Source organism: Cuculus canorus, chromosome 14 (assembly GCF_017976375.1).
Source record: "Cuculus canorus isolate bCucCan1 chromosome 14, bCucCan1.pri, whole genome shotgun sequence".
Lineage (NCBI taxonomy): Eukaryota > Metazoa > Chordata > Aves > Cuculiformes > Cuculidae > Cuculus > Cuculus canorus.
Genome location: NC_071414.1, coordinates 12,640,160 through 12,663,560, shown reverse-complemented (window position 1 = coordinate 12,663,560; position 23,401 = coordinate 12,640,160). Strand labels below are relative to the sequence as shown.

General features: G+C 40.6%; 1 protein-coding gene across 1 annotated transcript in view; it reads left to right on the top strand.

Moving 5' to 3' along the window:
- Window positions 1–7,562: 7,562 nt before the first annotated feature.
- The window catches only part of ITK (IL2 inducible T cell kinase), a 29,405-nt gene continuing 13,566 nt past the window's right edge, over window positions 7,563–23,401 (top strand). The window contains exons 1-5 of the mRNA XM_009565235.2: window positions 7,563–7,802; window positions 17,661–17,765; window positions 20,350–20,431; window positions 21,833–21,961; window positions 22,596–22,636. Coding sequence (XP_009563530.2) covers window positions 7,632–7,802; window positions 17,661–17,765; window positions 20,350–20,431; window positions 21,833–21,961; window positions 22,596–22,636 — 528 coding nt within the window. The 5' untranslated portion in view covers window positions 7,563–7,631. The remainder of the gene's footprint in view (window positions 7,803–17,660; window positions 17,766–20,349; window positions 20,432–21,832; window positions 21,962–22,595; window positions 22,637–23,401) is intronic.

Here is a 23,401-nt window from a genome sequence, read left to right as displayed (position 1 = left end):
CCGGACCCTCTCTGTCCATGTGCCGTCGGCGTATTTACAGATTCGCTTTTCAAGATTAATCATTTCACCAAAGCCATAACTAATGATAATTCCCCCTGGATGCTGTTAACTGTTTCCAAAACAATTCAAAGAAACTCCAGAATAATGAAGTTTATTTGAATAGCAAACCAGAAAGACATTTACGGTTCACATTTTACTGAATATCTGAATATTTAAATACTCCAAACCAAACAACACTCTACAATTGACAATGACTGCAAGCTTGGCTGCAAAATACACTGATCTGTTTCCGTTTGTGAGCCAAATATATTTTGGCAAGGAAAAAAAAAACCCCTTTGAGATATTTATTCTCGGATGATTTAGCGAATATCTTTCACATAGAAAGACCTTCAGTGAACTCTCCCATTCTGAAGTTTGATGCTTTTATTCTCAGACTGTGCTGTACAGCGTTTACACATTTTATATATAAGGTTCTTGATGATTGGAATAATTACACTGTTTCTTAGTCCCACATCTGTTTATTACATAATCTAAGTTAAAGGTTTCTCCCTCTGTTTTCTCTGTATTCACACATATTGATGTAATTGGTGTGATTATAGTTTAGTATTTATTCACATATATGTGTTTATGGATATGGTCTATATTATGTTTTCAAATACAGGCTCAAGGATTTTATTTTATTATTATTTTTTTTAAGTCACTGGGCCTCAATTTATGCATGTTGGCTGAAGGAGGGTATTCTTGCCTTTTGGCAACAATTTGATTTAGGGAAAACTGACAGTAAATTGATCTGGACTCAATCTGTGTTTATCAGTAGTCTCTATACTGACAGACCTGATGCCATCTGATATCTGAAGTGGTATCTTCACATTTTCTTCCCTCCACGGCATTACTTCTATTTAAAAAGTCAGACAAAGATCTCTACTTTAAGGATTTTGTGGTGCCCCAAGATGTGAATTAACCTAGTGTTCTCAGAAACATCCATATGGACTGAAACGTCACAAGTGTGATGGATTGCTCAGACTCAGGAGCAATCAGAGTAATCCCGGGTACAGAAAGCTTTTATTCTTTGTGCAAAAATATCCCAATGGGCAGCCACAGTGGGAAGCACAATGCAGAAGAAACATAACAGGATAATGTGGTTTGCCTGTGTTGTGTTCGGTTTTCAGCCTTTCTGCGCTGGACCTGGGCTTTGAAACAGAGGACTTGTGCTGGTCCAGGATCTGCTAGTAAAAGCCACCTTTAAGAAAACTGGAAGGCACAACAGGTCATTTGATTCTAAAATAAATATTATATACTTTAATTTCAAAACTTAAAAAAAAACAAAGTTAAAGAATGAAGATGTTTATAAAGTTGATACCAGCCATCGCTTTCCTGCATGGCTACGGGACTTACAGTCTCTGCAGGCTGAAGGAGAACTTTGGGTGTAGGCATTGAACTGGGACTCTTGTAGTTTCCCGTGCTACAAGCTTGCTGTTTCACACAAACCAGTCATTCAGACTCTCCATGTGAAGCCACAAGATCCTTTGGGATCAGCAGGAAGATTTACAAGATCTTTAATCTTCAGTCATAAAACCAGAATACTTTTCCACATTGCTTCTTTCATTAATTGGTGATCACGTCATCCAAGGGGACCCAAGGTGGCTTATAATTCTTTTTTTTTTTTCTTTTTTTTGTGACGTGGTTGTTGTTTCTAAGTACTACTTCGGTGCATACACATAATGACTTTGAAGAAGCAGAGTACTCCAGGATAGAGATGCAGATCTTATCAAGGCACATAAATATGGAACTGAGACATGGTTTTCAAATACAGGCAGTATTCCCCTGAGTCCCACTCTCCTTCCTTCCTCCACTGTGCCTCCAGCCCCCTGTTTCTGGCTATGCAGTCCTTCCTTCTCACTACTTTCTACCATCACCGTCAGACATTAAATTGCAAAGTAAACTAATGCAACTCCAAACCCCACAGAAAACATGACTGTATTTTTTTCTGGATTATGTTTTCTGCTCTTCTAGTGCATTAAGTCAAATCACTGTGCTATCTTATCTACTGAGTATTACGGCGAGCTTTTAAGAGAGAAGAGCGCACAGGCAGAAGGAAGGGAGGTAAAAGGAATGGTTCTCTTTGTATCTGTGGCAGCCATCTCTTAGCTTGTCTCACATCATCTTGTTATGTCATAACCTGAAAGACAGGCAAGAAATAAAATGCACTGCCTCCAGAGATCAACAAGAAAACCCATGTAGTAGGAGGTACCGACACTTTTTAACAGGAACTGAGCTTGGTTCTCTGCTGCCTTGCACTCAGTGAACTGTGCAGCAAGTATGTCAAATGTTGTGACTTCAAAAAGTTGAAGACAGTGTGGGGCCAAGCACTTGGTTTTTACGTGATCACTAGTTCTTCTTGAGTCATTTTCCCAGTCTGTATGCAGTGGCCAAGACAGAGGGGATGTCATGTCAACTACTGAATGATGACAAAAGGGTTTCAGTTTCATTCTTGGTAGCAATGTTGATTCTCAGAAGACTCATGGATGACCCTTTCCAGCCTACGGAGAGGTGCTAACTTTTCTCTTTCCAATGGTTCTATACAAGAAATTAAGAACAACGGTGAGTTTCATGTGTAGATCTTTATAATTTCCTTCCTGCTACATTTCAACTCTTTTCTGAAACAGGGACACTATCCAGTATAATTCTACTACTGATAATCTAGTACATTTCCTACAGCATCTGCAGATTGCAGGAATGAACTTGGACACCCCTTCGGCAGATGGTGAATCAGTGCAATGATGTTCTCTGCCTCAAAGGCGCAACAAATTTTAATTTGTTGCTTTAGTTAAGTTTATTTTGGTTTTCTTCATAACTAATTTTAGGCAAATTAGCATGTTTCATTATCAGGCACTCCAAGTCTGTTAATTCATCGGCAGTGTGTACAGTGTGTGCCATTGCAGTGTGCTGAGCTGTTATGGCAGAATTTGAATCCAAGTGCTGTACAAGCACTGTAAATACAAATCCCATTTTCATGCATAGTCTTAGAAGATCACTGCTGTCTTCTGTGCTGGAATATATTTCTTCCATTTTTGAGTGCTATTGCACTCTAAATAATAGATACAAGAGTGAAGGTTTTTCCCATGTTGTCTGAAAAATAACTCCAAAATGAAACTCAGCTCCAGTTCCTTGTAGGGTTAGCCTGAATGTTGCGTCTTACAGCCTGGTTAAGCAATAAGCTCAGGAATTTCCTTTTTTGGTGATTGTTATAGCCTTTGTTGCACTATATACCAGGGAGGAGAGAAAAGGAAAAGGAGCCCTGTTGGGGGTGAAGGGTACTTAAGCAAGCTTTATATCTCCATCTGCTGTAGTTAATTCCCATCTCCCCATGTCCTGCTGCGTCTTTGGGAATTAATGAATTTACTGTGCAGTGCTGTGCTGCCTTTTCTTTCTGACTCCTCAGACTGCAACATTACTGGCAGCCTATTGGTGTGCCTACTGATGTAGGAAAGTAGTTTTGTTCCTGTCATGTAAAAATTGGGGCACACCAATGTTGAACTGCTTCTTGCTATACAGCCTATTACCAGATTCAAGCAGATCCAAATTTCAGCACAGAGCCTGCACAGTTATGTAGCGATTAAACAGGTTAATAAATTAACATGGCTCAAAATCAAAGCACATTGTAACAGAATCAGCCAGCACTCTTTCCTATGCTCATAGTCTTAGTGTTGTTTCTGGAAGCAACCCCTCTGTATGATTTTTTAAGCCAGACATTAATGCTGAGTCTTTACTTGGTCCCACACCTGTGGTGATTGCCTTTTCTAACTTGTAAATGAACGTGTCTCAAAAAATGCGTCTGCGTAGCATGAACAAATACTCCCAATCCAACCATCAGCAACCCGGGTAGCTGCAAACATGTCATATTGCCAGAATAAACTGCCCAATTTGCAGCACTGCAGTTTTGCCATTCCTTTGTCTTCAGAAGGAAAAAGTAACAGACATGAACCATGATAGGCAGACACTAATAAAAAGAGCTGGAGCAAATTCCCACTATGGGTCTGACTTGATGAAACTAGGTTTTCCTTTCTGCATTTTTGCTTAAGAAAAAACAGCTGAGCGAAGGATTATTTGTACCTTTGTCACGGAAGAGCCTGTCCTAACCCTATGCAAATTCAGCAGTATAAAACATGTTCTCTATGTTGCTGCCAGCATCAGTAAGCCTGGGAGCGATTTGCTTCAAGCATTCAAATTATGGAGAATTCACTACATCCTCTTAGCAGATGCTCAAAACAAGGCATCTACTTTCCCAGAGCTCCCAAACAGTTCACAGGAGAATCTCGCTCTGGTTCTACAAGAGCAGCTCCCCTGATCACTGGGAGCAGTGTGAGCAGACTCAAAGGTACAGTTGTACGACCTAGAGGAAAGCTGGATGCATCTGGCTCGTAAAGACCGGGCTAATTCTTCCCTTTTTCTGCAGCTTTCTGTTTTGTTCTTTCGGTCTACTGGAGACATGTTTATTGGGGTGATAATGAACTGCCAAACAAGCAAGACAGCTGAGTAACCTAAATGGTGTTTCTCACACTCTAAAAAAGCTAAGTAGCAGAATAGGTTGAATTGTGGAATCTTGGAAGTTGAATGGTACTTGTCATATTCAACAGCTGGTGAAAAGGAAGAGCTGGCACCCAGGCAGTAAACAAATATTACACATGATAGAAGTATACAGGTTGTTTTATGAGAGTGAAGATATAGTTGCAGCCTTCCGGTCTGTTTTTTTTACAAAAACAAAAACTATCTATATTTAACTTTATTAATTTCTCTGCCGCCTTGAGGATATAAGCACTGGTATCAGAGCAGGATGTGCGGGTGGGGAGATTTCCACAGTCTGCAATAATAAAAGTGTGAACTGCATAATCTGTGTAAATCCCCTCAGAAAAAAATCCTGTCCCTAAAATAACCTTTTTTCAGAGCAGAAATAGAGCACTTTGCAGGAAATAGCATGGGAAGAACAAAGGTGATTAAAAGATAAAAAGGAGCCCACTAAGGCAATAGTTGATAAGAACTTTATCTGTAATAAGAACTTGCCCGGCACAGAGGGGTATTTTGTATACACAGCAGCTCAAACTTGAATTTGAAATGTTTAAAATATTTCTGATTTTCCTGAATATAAATAAATTAGTGTCCAAAGATACATGCACGACAGCAGGCTTCATAAAAGCAGTTACACAGAGAAGATGTAGGCTACCTAAAAAATTAATCAGGCTTTGTCTCCTCATCTTAAGGAATAGGCTTACAGTGGTTTTAAGACACTTGGGACAGTTATAATTTGTTTCTATTAAGGATACAGAATTTCTGTACCGTGCAATACAGAGTGGTGCCAAAAGACATGATCAAAAGGAGTGTGCTCATACATTCAGTGTATCACTGCACCATCACAGAATGGTTGAGGTTGGAAGGGACCTTAAAGACTATCCAGTTCTTGCTTTGACTGTCCAGTACCTTCCCATCAGACCTCCTACAGCGCATTGCATCATACCGCATGTACACCATATCAGGTGCAGTTGCGAAGCCCCGTATCTGAACATTTGATTAAATCGCTCCCCTCTTCGTGTCCTTAAGCTAACTCATCTCTTATCTCATGAAGAAATCAAGCTGCCAGTCACTACATTCAAAGAATTTCTTAGCTCTCCCTCACTGCTTAGCACTCTTGCTGAATCTCTTCTCCCCCCACATCCGCTCATCTCCAACAGCTTTAGTCCCCTCGGAGGTCTGTGTGTTGGCATCTCGTCTCTTCGCTGTCCCGTATGCTCGGCTTTTTCTGCAGAGCTGCAGTGCATTTCTATTTATATTCAATTTTTCAGTGCATTTCTACAGTGCAATTTTTTACAATGCATTTCTATTTATATTCAATATTTTTCTGCAGAGCTACCCTTGCATTTCTATTTATATTCAATTTTCCGGGAAGACAACATCTCTGCCAACAGACTGAAACCCCCTTTAGTCCAAGCTACAAAGACTTTTCAAAGGTCCTTACTATGAATACAAAGAAGAGACTAGAAAAAATTACAAAATCCTAAATAAATAATCATAGCTAAAAATGCAATGACATTACAAACTGTGGTTATAAATTCATCTGTACTGAAACAAGTCAAGCGAAACGCTATTAAGGTCAAGAGCCTCTTTCAGGGGATTCACTGTTGCTAGCAGAGTGAAGCCCATACAACTTATCAGGGTACTCTGTTGTCCATGTTTTGGTTTTTTAATTATGAGAAAAGATCTTTGAGTGTAATTTAAACCAGCGAATTCTCAAGCATGAGGAAAGTTATGTGCATGCAGAAGTGGTCCTATATTTTAGAGGGACAAGCAACTAAACGCGTGCTAAACAAGTATCCGAATAGCTGTTGCGTACACAGAGTACAATTTTAGAAACTTTACAGTAGACTCTTCTATTTCTTATATTTGCATTGTATAAGGCAAAGTGTTTTGTAGAATAATTGGGAAATTGGACCTGAATATACCTACCTCTTTATACGCTAATGCTGCATTAAAATAAAGCCAAAACCCAGCATCAGGTAATTATTTACACTGGAACAATTTTCAGAAATACCTAATTAATAAAACACTTTATTTACAGTTTCCTCCCATTCCACCAGTCTCCATTTCTCCAGTCCTCCAAAGCATCAGCAATACAATTATACATCACTAATAAAACATTAAAAATGGAAAAGCAGAGAGGAAAAATTGCTTTTGTTATACTGAGTGCATTAGGTACCTATAATTTTTTTATATTTCTATATTTAGCCTGATAGACTGTGCTGAATGATGCCCTGAAGTCCTGAGGAAACGAGCTGTGTTTGGCTTGATGTCAGTACTCACGTCACTGCTGGTCACTCTAGTCCTGATTGCATCCACAGAGGGTGTGTTGTGCCTCTACCTCCTGGAGCCTCCAGCCACAGGCTAATTAGACTGCACCTGAAGCAGTCAGTAATCAGTAAATTAACCAATGAAAATTAATTAATCATCAGTTATTGTAACCATTTGTTTTCCATTTAGATATCTAATGACTACAAATATTTATGATTCCTTATACAGGTATATTCTGGATATCATTTTCTTTGCTTACACAGTAGAAACCTTATCTTATGTGGGAAAACTCCTCAAAATGAGTTGTATGAAATCTCTGAAACATATAGTCAACTGTTAAGTACTCTAAACAGGAAACCATCATTCCTTTGGAGAAGAAATATGATGCATGACCTACTTCAAAGAGGACAGGAGAGTTGCCTATGCTCTGCATCCCTGCTCAGTGCCTGCATTTAGAACTGTATTTACTAACTGGACAAATGGGAGACAGGTGCTTAATCATGCCACACCCCTTCATTAATCCTTATCATTGACTCGCATCTACTGAATGTCCCTCAAGTATTATTTTTTCCACAACATTTACCTTAGCATGTATTTCAACGTGTGCTGTTCATTTTGTGACTTCAGAGAGGATGTGGTTATGGTTTGACAGAAAGGAAGCTTTGCTGTAGATTGGAAGATAAAGCTCAAAGCACCTACGTTGCCTTTTGAACACCCTTTTTTTTTTTAAATTAACTGTCTTCTTGAATATCTTTCTCGGACGGGCACTCAACACGAAGGACAGGCATTCCATGTCTGAAGAGAGGACCATTTTTGGCTCAGCCATGAATAATTGTGTGCTGCTGGAGGAATTGCTGATCAAAAAATCCCAGCAGAAGAGAAGAACTTCACCCTCCAACTTTAAAGTGCGCTTCTTTGTCTTAACCAAATCCAAGCTGGCTTACTATGAACATCGCCATGGGGTACGTCAGCCATTTTCTCTCTCATAATAGAGTAGAAAGTCCTAGACTCTATGGAGGGAAACATGATCTCTGTTAAAATTTATTAACACTTCTGGTCCCTATTACAGCACCATCCACTGAAAATTGCAAAGTGGTCAAATGGGTCATTTGGAGCTTCTGGGCAGTGGGCATTTGGTGTACATGGAGGAATAAGACCACCTTGCTACTTTATAGAAAGGTTTTACTGTACGGATTTAGCAGAGTTGTAGAGGTTTAGCAGGATTGAAAAGCTTTATTGTATGGTTTTAGCAGAGAATGTTATAACGAGTGTGTTTAACAGTTGTGTGAGCCTGTGCCTGGCACTTCACGTGGGTACAAAGCTGACCTGAAGTGTGTTGCAAGATCACAAGTGTACCCCAATTATATCTGCGAAAAAAAGTAATCCACAGATCTTTACTTGCTCATTCTTGTCTTCAGGGCAGCAAGCTGATGGCTGCTAGGAAACCAGTCTTACATTTTAAAATAAATTCAGCTGTCGTACAAACTAGGTCTAGTCTTCATAGTTAGCTTCAGAAGGGATGTGAATGATGAGATCCATGCTCAGACTGGGCAATGTGTCCCCAAGCTTGCATTTCCCTAATTTGCTAAATATGAAGAAAATTAGAAGCCAATCTGCGCACCCCATTGCAAAAAGTGTTCTAGTGAGGTGAGAATTATTTCCCTTTTCTGTTTAGCTAGATGTTTGCTGAGCCTCATTACGGCTGTACATAATACTGCTTGTTTTACAATAGTCACTGAACATGCTGTTAATACTTTATGTTTGAACAATGTTACTGTATGCAGACCAGGACTGGGAATCGTAGTGCCTTGCTATCCAGCACTGGCAGCTTCAGGCCATCTGAAGCTCAAACTGAAGCCAACAAGAAAAGCAAAGTATGATTTGCCCTTGTATTGTACCATAACCCAGTTGAATTTGGCCATCAGCTTCAGGAGTTAACATTCATTTTGACTTGCAAGTTATTTGTCTCAGATATGCCCCCAAAAAATATTTTTCTTGTTTTTATTTTATAGTCTGTGTTTTTCTTACCTCCATATTTAAATACGAAAACATTTATCGTTGTGTAGAGTGTCTATATGTGGTTTAAGACTGCCTTTGCTTTCCAAACTATCTTTCAAATGCCATTATTTTAAGATTTTAAATTCTGTTATAACTATAACACATCTAAATGAGTCTGCTGTCGGTATTTAGAGAAATCTCCGCAATTAGTTTTCTTTGGAGTTGAGTGACTTGAGACAAATTCAATATGCACTTTGCCTAGATACTTTTGCAGGATCAGAGTACTTGTTTGTTGACATCTTTAGACACTGAAATGGTTTGGAAAATCTGACTCAGTGACTTTCAGTGGGGAATAGATTTCATACAGTGTGTGAGTATCTCTGGAAATTTTCTACCTTAGTCTTCCTAAAGGTCAATTAGGTGAGATGAGGGTTTGATATGTTATCTACTTTATGTTATATATTATGCATTTTAATCATGCATATAGTATATATTTGTAGACATGTATATGTAAACATTTGTAACTTTTCTACACATTTGAGGAACGATGGCTATATCTGTAATTACAAGGCTGATTTCCCATGAAATGTTCATTTTTTTCTCACACAAACTGTCAAAATCAGGTTGTTACATGACTAGAAGAACTTTGTATGAAATCGGGAGAAAAGAGTTTGTCCTGTGAAATACTCCCAGAACCAATCCTCAGCTCTTCAGGAAACTTCCCTGGAATTAGACCATCCTGGTGAGACCTCCACGTGGTCAGTTTGTCACTGTTCTGGAGAAGAAAGTTTAGGGCCCCCTATGTGAGCACCATCTTTGTTTGTGCTGAGAACACAGTGAATCCCCAGCAACTGAGTTCACAGCCAGTGAAGGGAAAATTACAGTACCTGCCCAACACCCGGGCAACACCTAGAGCGGGCACAAGGTTTGAAATCAAAGGTCTGTAGTGCTCGTTCTCTAGCACAGACCCTGGCATTGGTTTGGCTCTGCTCCACGGGGACTCTCCAGACAACTTGTGGGGTCAGCAGGGGTTAGCATGGGCTGTCACCACTGCCAGTTTGCATGTGGTCCCTCTGCTCTGGAGGTTTAGGGCAAAGTGGTGGGGAGTTTGCTGTTCTCTTGCCAGCTGGTTCCAGTGATGGGCAGTATCCTTAGGCGAGCACCATATAGATAGGGTCAGCATCTGTTTTGGCTTTTACAATTATATATTTTTCAAGGGAAATCTCTCTGGATGTTTGCTCTAAGAGTTTTCAATGAGTTTCTTTAAGAACCTCTTCCCAACTGTCCCGTGGCTTACTGTGCTCTTAGTTCAATACTATACAGCACCCACCTCTCCAGTCCTTGGTCGGCCAGTAGCAACAGCCTCTGCATGAAGTCAGGTAAAACAATTAGCAAACTGCTTAATCCCATTGGTTTCAATCAGGTGACTTAAAGTAAAGCATTCACTAATGTGTTAAACCCAGGATTACATGTTTTGCCTGTATTTAACAGAGTTTAGTACGGAGTCCTTTACTCTGCATTTTGATGGTGTGGGTATACAAAGATATTTAAGAGCTTATTGTAGCAGTCCAAAGCAAAGAAATAAACAGGCCAAAGGGTATAGGGATAATTCTGTAAATGATATCAAAAGCTGTCCAGACAACAAACATCATAAAGGCAAATTTTTGCAATAACTGTAGTAGCATTTTCATCGCAATGGCCATAGCTAAACAGAAAGCACTGTTCTCCTCAGGGGCCGAATACAGAATCACCATTAATGTTAATGAAAGACATTTACATATCTCATTAGGAGAATGAGCCCCCAATAACTGACAACAATAAGAAGCTGTGTTTTCTGGAATTCATTATGCAGTGCACAATGCAGGGCTGTCTTGACATAAAGCAAAGCTCTGATAACGGGCATACGTATTCAGCCCCCATCTCTATTAAAATACATCAGAAGTGCCTTTATTATAACATGCAAATCAACTCCATGGGCAAAAATTCTTTGTTTCCAAGGTCTGATTTTGTAGCTACTGTGCATGTGAGCAAATGAGCACGTGGGAGTAATCATTTTAACTATTTCAATGAATTTGATCCTCACCAGAATCAGACAGTATGCAATACTCTCAAAGTCCCAGTATACTTGCAGTACTGCAAAAGAAGTAGACAAGTGAATCCCTTTGGAGAGGCATCTCGGACAGAGTTTCAAATGTCCTTACTTAGAGTTAGCCAAACCACTTAGACTGGAGAGTTATCTATATCCCATTTGCTTAACGGCTTATGGTCTTTGCCAAATCCTCCAGGTCAGCAGACAGAAGAGTAAAGAGAGAGAGTTTAGTATTTCAAGCAGTGAGTAGAGGTTTCTGCACAGTCTTCAGTTTGTCACATTCCTTCTCGGATGCAGTCAGCCAGAAACAAGCATCTCTCCTTGTATTTCAAACTGGCTATCGTCTAAAAGTGGCACAGATGTCTGAGGCTGATGCCACACAATGAATAAGCCACTGTCTTCTGGGCTGTGGTACCATTACTGTGGTACCACTACCATTACATGATGTCTGGATCTGAGGCACTCATCTTCGGGTGAGCAGAGAGTGCATGGGTCTCTCTGTATCAGCTACAGAGACGCGCTCCATGTCCCCGCACCACAATTTCCCTCTTCAAAAATAGCCTTTCTGCCCTGTGTAGGCATTCTGAGAAGTATTGCAGGGCTGGGACAGTTGCACATAATACCTGGGAAGTTCAGGCACGTAGGTATTTTTAAGTTTTACATCTTCATGCACTCATGGGCTATTACTAGTCCAGCTTTTAAAGACAGTAATGAAGGGAGCCCAGAGAAAAGCACTGAGTTCCCTTTTCATTTACATCAGTACTGCTCTTCCTACACTGGTCAGATGCTCAGGACATCTCAAAGCAAGAGTCAGCCTTGTCCTGGGCTCTTTCATTGAGATTGTTGATATTCAGATATAGAGATTGAACTTCGGAGTGTCTTAAAATTTGGTTTCAGTTTCTTGTTCCAGGAGAACAAAGGAATAAACTTGGCTGAAAAGCCTCCTATCATTATCCTAAAGATACTTCAGCTGCTTCTGTTGCTTTATCTGCACGTTGGGTTACTTGCAATCGTCCAGATACCCACAGTAACAAAGGCAGCACTTTGTTCCTCAGTTCAGCAGTCCATTTTACCTTGATTATTTCCACAGAATATGATTTTTTCATCCTGTCCTGGAAAGACTTGTGTTTTTCCCCAAAACTCTAATGTAAACAGGCCAAGGCTTTGCTTCTGAAGATCTCCATTTTCGTATTACTGTTAACTAGAGTGACCATTCATATAATTCCTTTGTGTGTTTTGACTACCTTAACAGTCACAAAGTTCTAATCCTCATGTAAAGTGAATTTAATCATGGCTTTAAAGACTACTTTCCAAATAAATACATATCTGAGTAGATACATCATTCTTCATAACTTGTCATGTATTTATTAACAAGTGTTGTTTGCTTGCCAAAATCTGCAATATCATCTGTCTTCTGGTGCATTTCTCCAACTAAGTTATTAATAATACACATATCACTCACAAAGAAGTCAGATTTGGCATTAGTCTACATCACACCTATTTCAGGGAATTTTTATTTCATAAAATCAATAAGATAAATACAAGGTACAAACATGTTCCTAATGTTAAATGAATATTTTAGTACATATCTGTAAATTTAAAATGTAATTTTTAATAATGTGAATTGTATTAATGGAGTTGATGGAGGATTAAGTTCATAGTGTTTGCCACAATGAGCCTCATTTCTATGGTGAAATCACAGAATCACAGCAATACTGGCAGGAATGTATATTGGAGATATTAAAATATAACACAACAGTCAGAGTTCTACAGAAAATCCAAGTATAATCAATTAATTACTCTTTCAAATTCTCCTTTGGGGTTCTTAGTTTTGCAGGAAATGCAAAATATCTTACAACTTTTTAAAATTCAAATTGCTCAATTTAGGTTTCGAATTTAATTTAAAAGTTGTTTAAATTCCCATAAGTCCTCAAACAATTGGTGTTCCTAATGAGAATATTCCCAAAATACTGAATGATGCTACTGTTCAGGCAAAGCTCCTATGAATCCAGGAATCAACAGTTCTTGATTTCCTAACTATTAATAATAAAACCAGCACATACCACAGTATGTAGATAAGGGATATGATAAGAGGCAGAAAATCTCTTTGTATAAACACTGTATTGTAATTGTATCAACAGTTTTTAAAAAGGTTCAAGTTCAAGGTCAAGTCTTGATCAGTAGAAAAATACTTTAGCAGGAGAATTACCATTAAAAATACATCCATCTCCTTCCAGTGATATCTCATAAGCTCCTAGGCACTGTTTGCTGTGGTGTTCTTCACTGCTATCTCTTCACCATCACATGGCTATGAGATACCCTTAGTCTAAGAAGCAAATAAATTGGAGACTCTGTAACACCACAGGCGTGAGCAGAACTGGGACAGCTCAGCAAATCAAGAAATTCCTTTCCAAATTACTTCAGAAGCTCAGCAAGGCATGAAGGAATTCATACCTGGAAGGCAGAAACATGTCAAAAATTTAAGATGTTCACCAAGCCAGTGGAGCTGTCTGCCATTGGAAGGTGTTATACTTCTGCTTCACATTGATATTATTTTGTCTCCAAAGAGACAGACAGGTGTATCGGAGTGGTCTGTTCATTGACCCATTTATTTCCTGCCAGTGGTTATATCTGTAATGGTATCTCTTTCTTTGAAGCGATGTACTCATATCCTCCATAAAATGACATTTTAGTAGTTTAAGTAGAGGTTTAACACTGTATGGCTATGGTAAGCGTTATCTTACGGACTTAGTTGAAAAGAAATCAAAGCAAGCAATGGATATATACTCCTATATTATTTCTAGAGCTTAATTTAAGCACCTGAGAGTATAAAAGTCCGATCATAGATCGCACCAAAGGTCCGTGAGCCGAGTGGCCTGTCTCCAGGAGTGGTCACTACCTGCCAGTTAGAGTAAAAAACACAAAACCATCCTTAAATGTTTTCCTGAAGGCTGTTAGGGAATATCTGAAAGGATCCGACCATACAAACTTAGATTTTGTTTAGTCTTTTAAGCTCAGAGACATTATTAAATGCTTTTATTGACTGAATTTTTTTTGTGGTTGAGCTTACAGAGGACTGGAATTTCCTACCTTCTTCCACTGCAGGTATAAATTAGATTTCCCTTACCCTTCAGTTGAGGGAAAATGTCCAGCTCCAATTGGGGAGCAGTGGGCAAATATAGGCTCATGGATGGACACACTGGAGCTACAGAGGGGACCACACTCTTTTCTGCTGCGAGATGCCTGGAGGGGTTGGGGGCATGCAGGTGATGGGGATGAGGTAGGAAGTCAAAGAGGTGAAGGCAGACACCCATTGACGTGGGGCAAGGAAAACGCAGATGCAGTGAGCAGAGCCCTTGCTAGCGACCTGCCAAGGAGTTTGAGGCTGCATGAATCTTATCTGCTTGGTTTTCCCCTCGCCAGCACAAAAGAAATAAGTTACAAGTTTTCACACAACTCTTGAACCAAGCTAGCTCTATGAAAGATGGCATGCTGCCTTTCTGCCTGCCAGAAAATGCTGCCTGCTCCTTATGAGCCCTGAGGGTGCAGAGCCGTGCTGAGGAAGCGTGCGCACAGCACACTTCAGTACCTGCAGTTGCCACTGATTGCTCGCTGCCCTCTCCCCATGGGCTCATATCACCGCTCCTTCCCCTGCCCCAGACCCGGAGTTGATGGAATGGATTTGTTTTGTTGGGTGTCCAAGCTACCGTGGCATGGGGGAGCAGCAGTGTTGGTGGTTGTGTAGTCTTAGCTCACGATCAATGCCAGGAGACTTGTTCTCCGAGCAAGAATGGTGAGATGACTTCTTGTGTTGCAGGGCAGGGTTGTGTCAATTGTCCCACGGTCAATTGTTCTAGTATCTAAGGCAAACAGGGACCATTGTGGTTGTCTATTTTATGCAGTAGACACAAACTAAAGGATTAATCAGTGAAAGAGTTGCTGGAGCAGTGTGGCAAGAGGAGGTGGAATCTCAAAATTAAGACAGCAGTGCACTGGGCTTGTGATGCAGCTGGCTCCGTACGAAGCTGTTAGCTCTCCTTCCTGGAACTGCCATATCCCATATAACAGACCAAAGAAATGAAACAGGGCAGACTGATCTGCAGCACACTTATATTTTGGTGGGTCAGCAGCATGCTTTGGTTATCTTTCCACACACACTCTACAGTAAGATGACGGATTCTTTTCCTGACTGACCAACTAAAACATTTACTTAATTATATTCCAGGCAGATTGAAAACAACAAATGGAGATCTGTCAGCATGTTTTGTCTAACCCTTTTAGGAACAATTCTCTGAGGTTTTGGAGACTATATTTAAGAGGCTTTTCCTTTCCACTCCCTTCCAAGTGGCCCAGTTGCTTTTTGTTGTATTAAAGTCTAGTCAAGCATCACAAAAGCAGGGATACATTTAGCTTCCAGCCCAGTTTCTGGGTAGTGCCTGGTTTGTGAGTGGTAATTCGAGTTTTTTTGTGCTGCTACAGGACTGTAATTGCTTTCTATCAGCAAAATCCCTTCTGCTGAGGATCTGCCAGGCAATGCACTGGCTGTGAGACACACCATAAGATTGCACTGCAGTGTGAGATTACGTGGAGGTTCCATTGCTGAAATTACATGATTAGAAGGAGTATAGTAGATAATGAAAGCTGCAGAATGACTGCACGAAGCTCCTTGAAAAGGCTGGTCCCCGTCTTTCAGCTGAGTTTGGAAAGATGTAACCAAAACCAGCCTACAGTGAAAGAGCAGAGTGTGTGACTGGCACAGCATTGCTCCCTAAAGCCTCAGAGGAGGGGTGCATGTGGTTAAGACCAGGGACTTCAAAGCAATAAGATGAGAGATGGTTCAATGCTAGGAAAATTGCAGGTTTTTATAGCAAATTAATGGCTTTGTGTCTCCTGGAAGGGATAGAAGTCCCAGGGGCAGAACAATTGACAGAGGAGGTTGTGGAGACAGAGGAAGACAAGTCTGGAAGAAAGAAATGAATAGACAAGAATGAAAGAAAATAAATGGTGAAAATTTGGTGCAGTATGACTTTCAAAGGCTTGGAAATAGAATTAAACTAAATTAGTATTTAATTTGGGGGTGATTTACAGCCTTGGTTTAATTCATATAAAAAAAATCCCACTCCAACCCATGGACCTGCATCGGCAGATGCCGTCTACAAATGACACTGGCAGCAAATCCAGATACACGGGTTGAACTATGAGCAAATACAAATACAAAAACCAAATACACCAATGAAGTTCTGCAAGAGCAATTTAAGACCCCACTGTAATAATTTTCCTCTCTTTCCTCAAGTCCAAGTATCCAAAGGCAATTGTGCAAGGCTTGAGGAGCCTGGGGCCTTCTCTCTTTGACAGTACACTGTGACAAACCTCACCTCGTCCCCAATGGCATCAGCTGCTCCCCTGTTTTAGGCTAAATTTACTGATGGAAGGTAGCAACGGAGCAGCAGTGAGAGCCAGCATGGGCTACCACGCAGAGGAGGTGGGCATCCTTCCCTGGTGATGGCTGTGCCATCGGGGCAGAGCAACGGGGTCATGGTGATGTGGGGAGCAAGGGGCAAGAGGGAGCTGGAGGATGAAGGAGTCAAAGGATTGGGTTGGGCATCCAAAAGAGGGCAAGGAACACAAGTCTTGCTGTGTCTCTGAATGATAACCCATGACGAGTACAACATGGTCACTGAAGTTCATGCTGTCTCCCATTAACCATAGCCTGTGTTTGAAAACCAGAAGATTTTGCAGTGTTTTGGGTGTTTTTAAATCTCACCAGGTTCCATCACGTTGTCACAAAGCTGAGCTGGGAGACAGCTAGTGTCTAATCCCTACTGAAAAACGACCAAAACAGGAAACTAGTTTGCCTCTGAAGAGCGAATGCACTTGTAGTGAATCCTCCCGCAGTGTGCACCCGGTACCAAGCTGTAGCTCAGCTCCTGCCTGCTGCGCGGCAGTGTCGCCTCACCCTCTCTTGCAAAAGCTCAGTGCTCCTTGCCGAGGAGCTACAGGGCAAGGATTCAGTAGGAAATGGAGTACACCAAGGTAGTTGGGATACCTGGATGCCTGTTCATTTCTTACCCTTTCCTACCTGCCCATGCTGTTATGTAGGCGTCTGGTATACCATTAATAATAATGCAGCACAGGTTGCCAGAATAATATTTTTCTTGGCGAAAAGTTTTTGAGGATATTGTTTATTTCAAAATTTCCTGTTATTCTTTCTTGGCTAAAAACTCAGACAGAACAAAACCAGAAATGTTTTGTTTCTTGGAAAACAGATACAGTGAAAGTGTTGAATTTTAAATAATGTTTAGTTCTGAAACTCCCAGCACACAAATAGTTTTTCTTTTAAATAAAAGCTTTATAGCTTTTCAGGATGAAACAGGAATGTTAGTAAACCGAATGTTTCGTGGAAGCAGTTCTTTTTCATTGAAAGAGAATTTCATTTTGTTGGCAGAAAAAAATAAAACCTGAATTTCGACCCAAAGTTTTGACTGACTCTCTAATAATCCCTGTACTGACTTGAGATATATGTGTGCATGTCTGTTTGTGTATGTTTAATCCATATTAGAAGTCCCATATATGAGAATGATTCTTTGCACTTTTAAATATCTTTCTTATGTAATCAGTTAATTTCTTTCTGCTCCATTAAAATTAAATCTTTTGTGGACATGACAGTCTTGTCTACTTATTCACTTAATCCACAATCATTAGCATTAACCAAATGCTTTTCTCTGTCTTTTAGAAAAAAAGGACTTTGAAGGGCTGTGTGGAACTTTCCAGGATTAAATGTGTGGAAATTGTGAAAAGTGACATCATCATTCCCTGTCAGTATAAATATCCTTTCCAGGTGAGTCTGTCTGTTGACCATAGTGACAGAGATATCACATCATTTTGTATTTCAGTAAAATTCTCCCTTACAGTGGAGTCGCTAATGAACCAACACTAGGGTGAATAACAACAAAGGAAGAAAAAGCAAATCAGGGTTTGAAATGAACTGGGAAATCAGAGACTGAGCATTGTTATGAGATCCATAAGCTCTTACACTGACTGGTTTTAAATTGGAACGGGTCATTAGATATTCTAATCCCACCCCATGTTTAATGATATTCAGCTATCCAACTAACTTGTGTTCAGAGAAAGCCCATCTTTCATATCGGGAATGCACCCAGGGTTTTGGACAATTTACCCTTGTGGCACTGAAGCCAAATCATAGAATAGTTTGGGTTGGAAGGGACCTTAAAGATCATCCAGTTCCAACCCCTCTGCCATGGGCAGGGACATCCCCCTGGCTCAGGCTGCCCAAGGCCCATCCAACCTGGCCTTGAACACCTCCAGGGATGGGGCAGCCACAGCTTCCCTGGGCAACCTGGGCCAGGGCCTCACTGCTCTCGTGGTGAAGAAATTCCTCCTTATGTCCAGTTTAAACCTGCCCCTCTCCAGTTTGTAGCCATTGCCCCTCATCCTATCACTACATGTCTTTGTGAACAGTCCCTCCTCAGCTTTCTCGTAGCCCCTTCAGGTACTGGAAGATCCCTGTAACAATGTGTTCGGTGGCCTCTGCATCAGAAGCTCCCTCCAGCTTGGGGCATCCTCAGCCGGGATCATAACAAGCGTCCTGGAATATTACAAAATGTTGCTATGTTGGTGTATGATGAGTACTCAAGAAACCAGGCAATCAGAGTGCCACAGCCTTGTTTATGGGCTTTGGGAGCAGCAGAAGATGCCGTTATATGCTGCAAATGGCTCTCAATGAGCACTTCAACAGGAAAGCTCTCAACTGGGCCTGGGCTGGAGCTGCCTCTCTGAGGGAAAGCTCGATGGGGGAACCTCGACTGCTCTTAACCTGAGTGAACATAGACTAGAGAAGGAAAAAATGCTGAGATCTGGTTGTTCTGGATCTGAACTTTCAAGTCTACATCTTCATCTCTCCAGTGCTTGTAGGAACAGCAAAGTAAAGTGAAGGCAGCAGCCAGTGTTGGTAGGATGGTAACAGTGGGCCAATCACAATGGACAGTGCTCTGCTGAGGTCATGGTTGTCGCTCCTGCTTATAGCACAACTGAATTTTGTCCCACAGTTAGTGGGAATATTTTGTGAGTTCATATTGTCTGGGTTTTTAAAAAAATATCTTGGCTGTACCCAGCTGTAGATCTTTTCTGGAACTACCAGTGGCTTTTTGGGTTTGTGGGGCTCATCTGGCAAGGGAGCATCTTGCAGAGAGGCACGAAACATGTAATTTTGTGCAGTTGTGCATGCTCATGGCTATGTCTTTTGGAGATCTGCTTACTGTTAATTCAAAACCTGCCTTACATTTTCAAAACATTATACAGACATAACAATAATATTGACAGGGGTGGCTTTAAATGAGTCAGAATTATTCCTCCCCTATTTCTATTTTTTTTTTGTGAAAAAGGTTGCAATTTATCTCTCCATAGCATGCAAAGCAACTGAGTCACACAGCTGTCTCTGCGTGTGCGCCTGTGAGGTCTTGAGGCCAAGACATAGCAAATGTTTTCTGTTCTTTAAACAACAATCAGCAATGCCCCATCTACACCCCTGCAGAAACTTTAAAAAACACCTGCTGTCTTGCAGAAACTTCTGTTTAAAGACAGTTCTCAAAGTTTTTCAAAACATCTGTGTATCAAAGAGACCAGGCCCAGTTTAGAATTAAATTGTTGGATAAATGCAGGCGAAGAAATATAGATTATGCATTACACCAAATTTTAGGCTGAAATACAGTCATCGGATTCAGTTTCTGAGTCATTTAGATTCTTGTGATGTCTTACCTCTCTGGTCTGAAATTTCACAAATGTTCTATATTTCTCTGCTTTTGTTTATTCATCATTAAGGCCGGGTTGATGAAAATGGCATCTTGATTGCTCGTTGTTCATCTGCTCCAGCTTCTTATTTCCCCTCTCTAATCCTACTGTTAAAAACTTTGAAGAATAATAGTAATCCAAATAACCCCAAGGAGTTGCTCGATATTTATACTGACATGAGAAAAGCTAAATTTGGCTCTTAGATCTTGAATGAAGGTGACTTAGGTACTGCCAAGAAACAGGCGCCATTTCCCCAGAGGTGAATAAAAGAGTAAACCGAAGTCAGCAAGTACCACGCTGAATCCTCTGCCCATTGAAATTGTTTCATCTCTATTGATTTGATGGACATTTCTTAAGAGCATAAAATTGATCTAAAACTTTGCATGTCTAGAGTCTTTCTTGATCAGGACTTTTACACCATTTCATCTAATCAAGTCAAGGAAGCTAAGAGATGCTTCTGAACAGGCCCTGTTACTCTACTTCCCCACATCACCATTTTATGTATAATTTGTTGGTATAGTGGCTGCTATCTATTTCCTGCAGTGATTCCTTTGTGCCCAGCGTGTCTGGGATTGTCTCTAATGGCCGGATCCATTCTTTACTCCCCTCTCCAGATCGTCCATGATAACTACGTACTCTACGTGTTTGCACCCAATCGTGAAAGTCGGCAGAGATGGGTCTTTACACTGAAGGAAGGTAATAAAACCCCTGTGGCCACCTAATTGCTGAAGTTACTTATCACAGACAGTTTTCTCACTATAATGCAGAGAAAATGTGCAAGAGGAGTCGAGGTCTTATGTCTAAGCATGCATAGTGGTAATGGGGAATGAGGTTAGAACATCAACTTGCTTGTAAATTTGGTAGGTGCATTTCCAGCAGCAGTGGAAAATTTGGACGTGGAATACTTCATTAGCCTCTTTCTAGGATAAACTGTTCATATGTTACTGCGATTTGAGGTTTCAGGAAGAGATGTGGATTTTTATATGGCTAATTTAATTATTTTACAAATTAATAGAATATAGAAGGTAGAAGACATTTCAGCTCTTATTAACAGATTTTTTGTTTAGACGCAACCTTCTTAAAGAATCGTGATTATTAAGAAACATTTTGTGGGTAGCTTTCATTTCCTGTTCACCTCCTGAATTGCACTGTGGTTTGCTGCCATGGTTCTGAAGTGAAGGCGCAATAACTAACCAATGCAGAGATGAAGCATAATATTTGACATAAGGAAGCTGTTACCTAGTTACATGAAAATTGCACCAGGCTTCCGTCATAGCTTTTTCCTGCTTTATAACACAAGCTGCTGTATTCTTCATTCTGAAAACGTCGTACTTGATTAAGGTATTACTAAGTTCACGCACTTACTCTTGCAATCAGTTATTCTCCTTCTGGACTGCACCTGCTCCAAGCTTCTGCTTTATCACTTCTTCTTATTCAGCATGTTGAGACTGTCCCCTCACTTGGACAATTTGAATGGTCTCTTGAAACAGGCCAGCAGAAATTTTTTGTTCTTTTTAGGAAAATTATTATTAGAGGTAGAAAGCCCAAACTTCAGAAAGAAGGACCCTTAATTACATATACAGACATTCAAGACTGATATTCACATGTGCAAAAAATGTTTAGTGCTGGTGAATGCCAGCTTGTACAGCTCCTTCTGAACATTGAGTTAAAGCAGCAAGTGTCCATGACCTACATGACCTACATATATACATACTGTAGAGCTGTAGTCTTTCACGGGAATCGTCAGGATATGGCCTCACATCATCAGGATACGAAACCTTCCTTCTGTGGTTTAGTGTTTATCAGTTTCAAGAGAGATTCACTATGGTAGGATTCTGTTTTCCCACAGTAGAGTTATGGGCTCCTTCACCAGCAAGAAGGCTACTCCTCTACACTAATGGTGGCATTCACTCCTTTTAGGGGAAAGGAAACCATGAAAGAGGGAGGCTGATAATATTCACTAATGATCGATTTGAAAATAATGAGTAGCTTCTATGAAGTGCAGATTTTTTCCAATCTAAATGTCTTTCAGGACTGATGTGAATGCAAATAAACTTATTTCCCCCCCTTCTTTTTTCTTCCCCTAACATTTTCCAGAAACCAGAAACAACAACAATTTGGTTTCAAAGTGTCATCCAGATTTTTGGATAGATGGCAAGTGGAGATGCTGTGCTCAGACAGAGAAGATGGCACCTGGCTGTGTGGAGTATGACCCCACCAAAAATGGTATAGGATTTGTATAAGACCACCCTGACCTTGAAAATATTTATTCCTAGCTAAGTAAAGGATCAAATCTGCCTTATGCAGAACATCAAATAACATCTTGCTACATTTCCATGAAGAGACATGTTGCTGACTTCTTGGGACATTCCCTATTCTGTCTTACTTTTTACCGTGTATGGCATTCTTTATTTTGAAGTACCTTTTCCTCTGTGTAATGCTTGGTGCTGACTTTGGATGAGGTGGAGAACTAAGAACTTAATCAGCTGCCCTCACTCAATAAGCCATAACAACTTTGTTTAGATATCGTTATTCAACCCCCCATGTTTATTTTGTCCTAACTGTGTTTCCGCTGTGGTTTCAATGGCCAGGTGTAACCTTTACTATGTGTCCTGAAAAAGCATGTGTTTTCCCTTTTATCTGGCTGATTCCTTAAGTAACCTGTACCTCAGCTTCAAACCCACACTGTGTGGCTGAGAGTCACTGTGTAAAGTGCAGCCTATTGGCACATCTTACTCTAAAGGACCAAGGCTTGCTCTCCGCTGATTTTGTATCATCTTTATCAATTCATTACTTTGGTGGTTTCTCCCCTGATTTTGTCCAGATCTATTTCAAATTAGCTTTCTTGATTTCATTTCAGCCTCAAAGAAGCCTCTTCCTCCCACTCCTGAGGATAATTGGGTGAGTGCAGTGAGACACGTTAAGCTGTCCTTTTAGTGCCCTGGGTATTTAACCAGCAGCAGTGAAAATGTCCTCATTGAGGTTCATCACGGTGCAGTGACCTAGAATATCACCTGTGCTAACGTTGCCCAGGCTTTTCTCTTACCTTTCCATATTTTTTCATAAGCTATCTGTTAGCAGCATCCCACTAGATTTAAGTTCAGTCCTGCAAAGGCAGCTTGGTTTCACAAATAGCTTTGCAATGATGAGTGAAGCTTCAGTTCTGGGGTCTGTTTTTTCTTCCCGTCTATAAAAAGGGAAAGTGGGGAGGTAGGAGGGATATGAGAAAAGCTGCTGTAAAGAGGAACAGAGAAGCGATTTTCCAAAGCCATTTGTGGATGAGACAAAATATCATTAGCTTATTCAAGGAGAAGGGAGAAGGAGGGTGGTTGTTAGGGCTGGTGTCTCACTGATGGGCAGCAGGACATTGTGACAGTCTCACTAGGGAGACCACGGAGATTTGGTCACTGGAGGCTTTTAAGAGGAGTTTAGGAAACATCTGTAAAGAATAGATCCAACAGCCGTAATCCTGCCCTAAGAAGGAGTAGATAACTATTTTCTGTGCAACTGCTATTTTTACATTAAATTCATTGTTTGGAAGTGCTAAATACCCTCGTGTTGTCAACATACCCCACTGGACCCCCTGCGGTGCTTTCCTAGCTTTGACACTTTTGAACTCAGAAGATACCATTGCTGCCAGGGAAACAGCGTTTTAGAGAGCAGGCC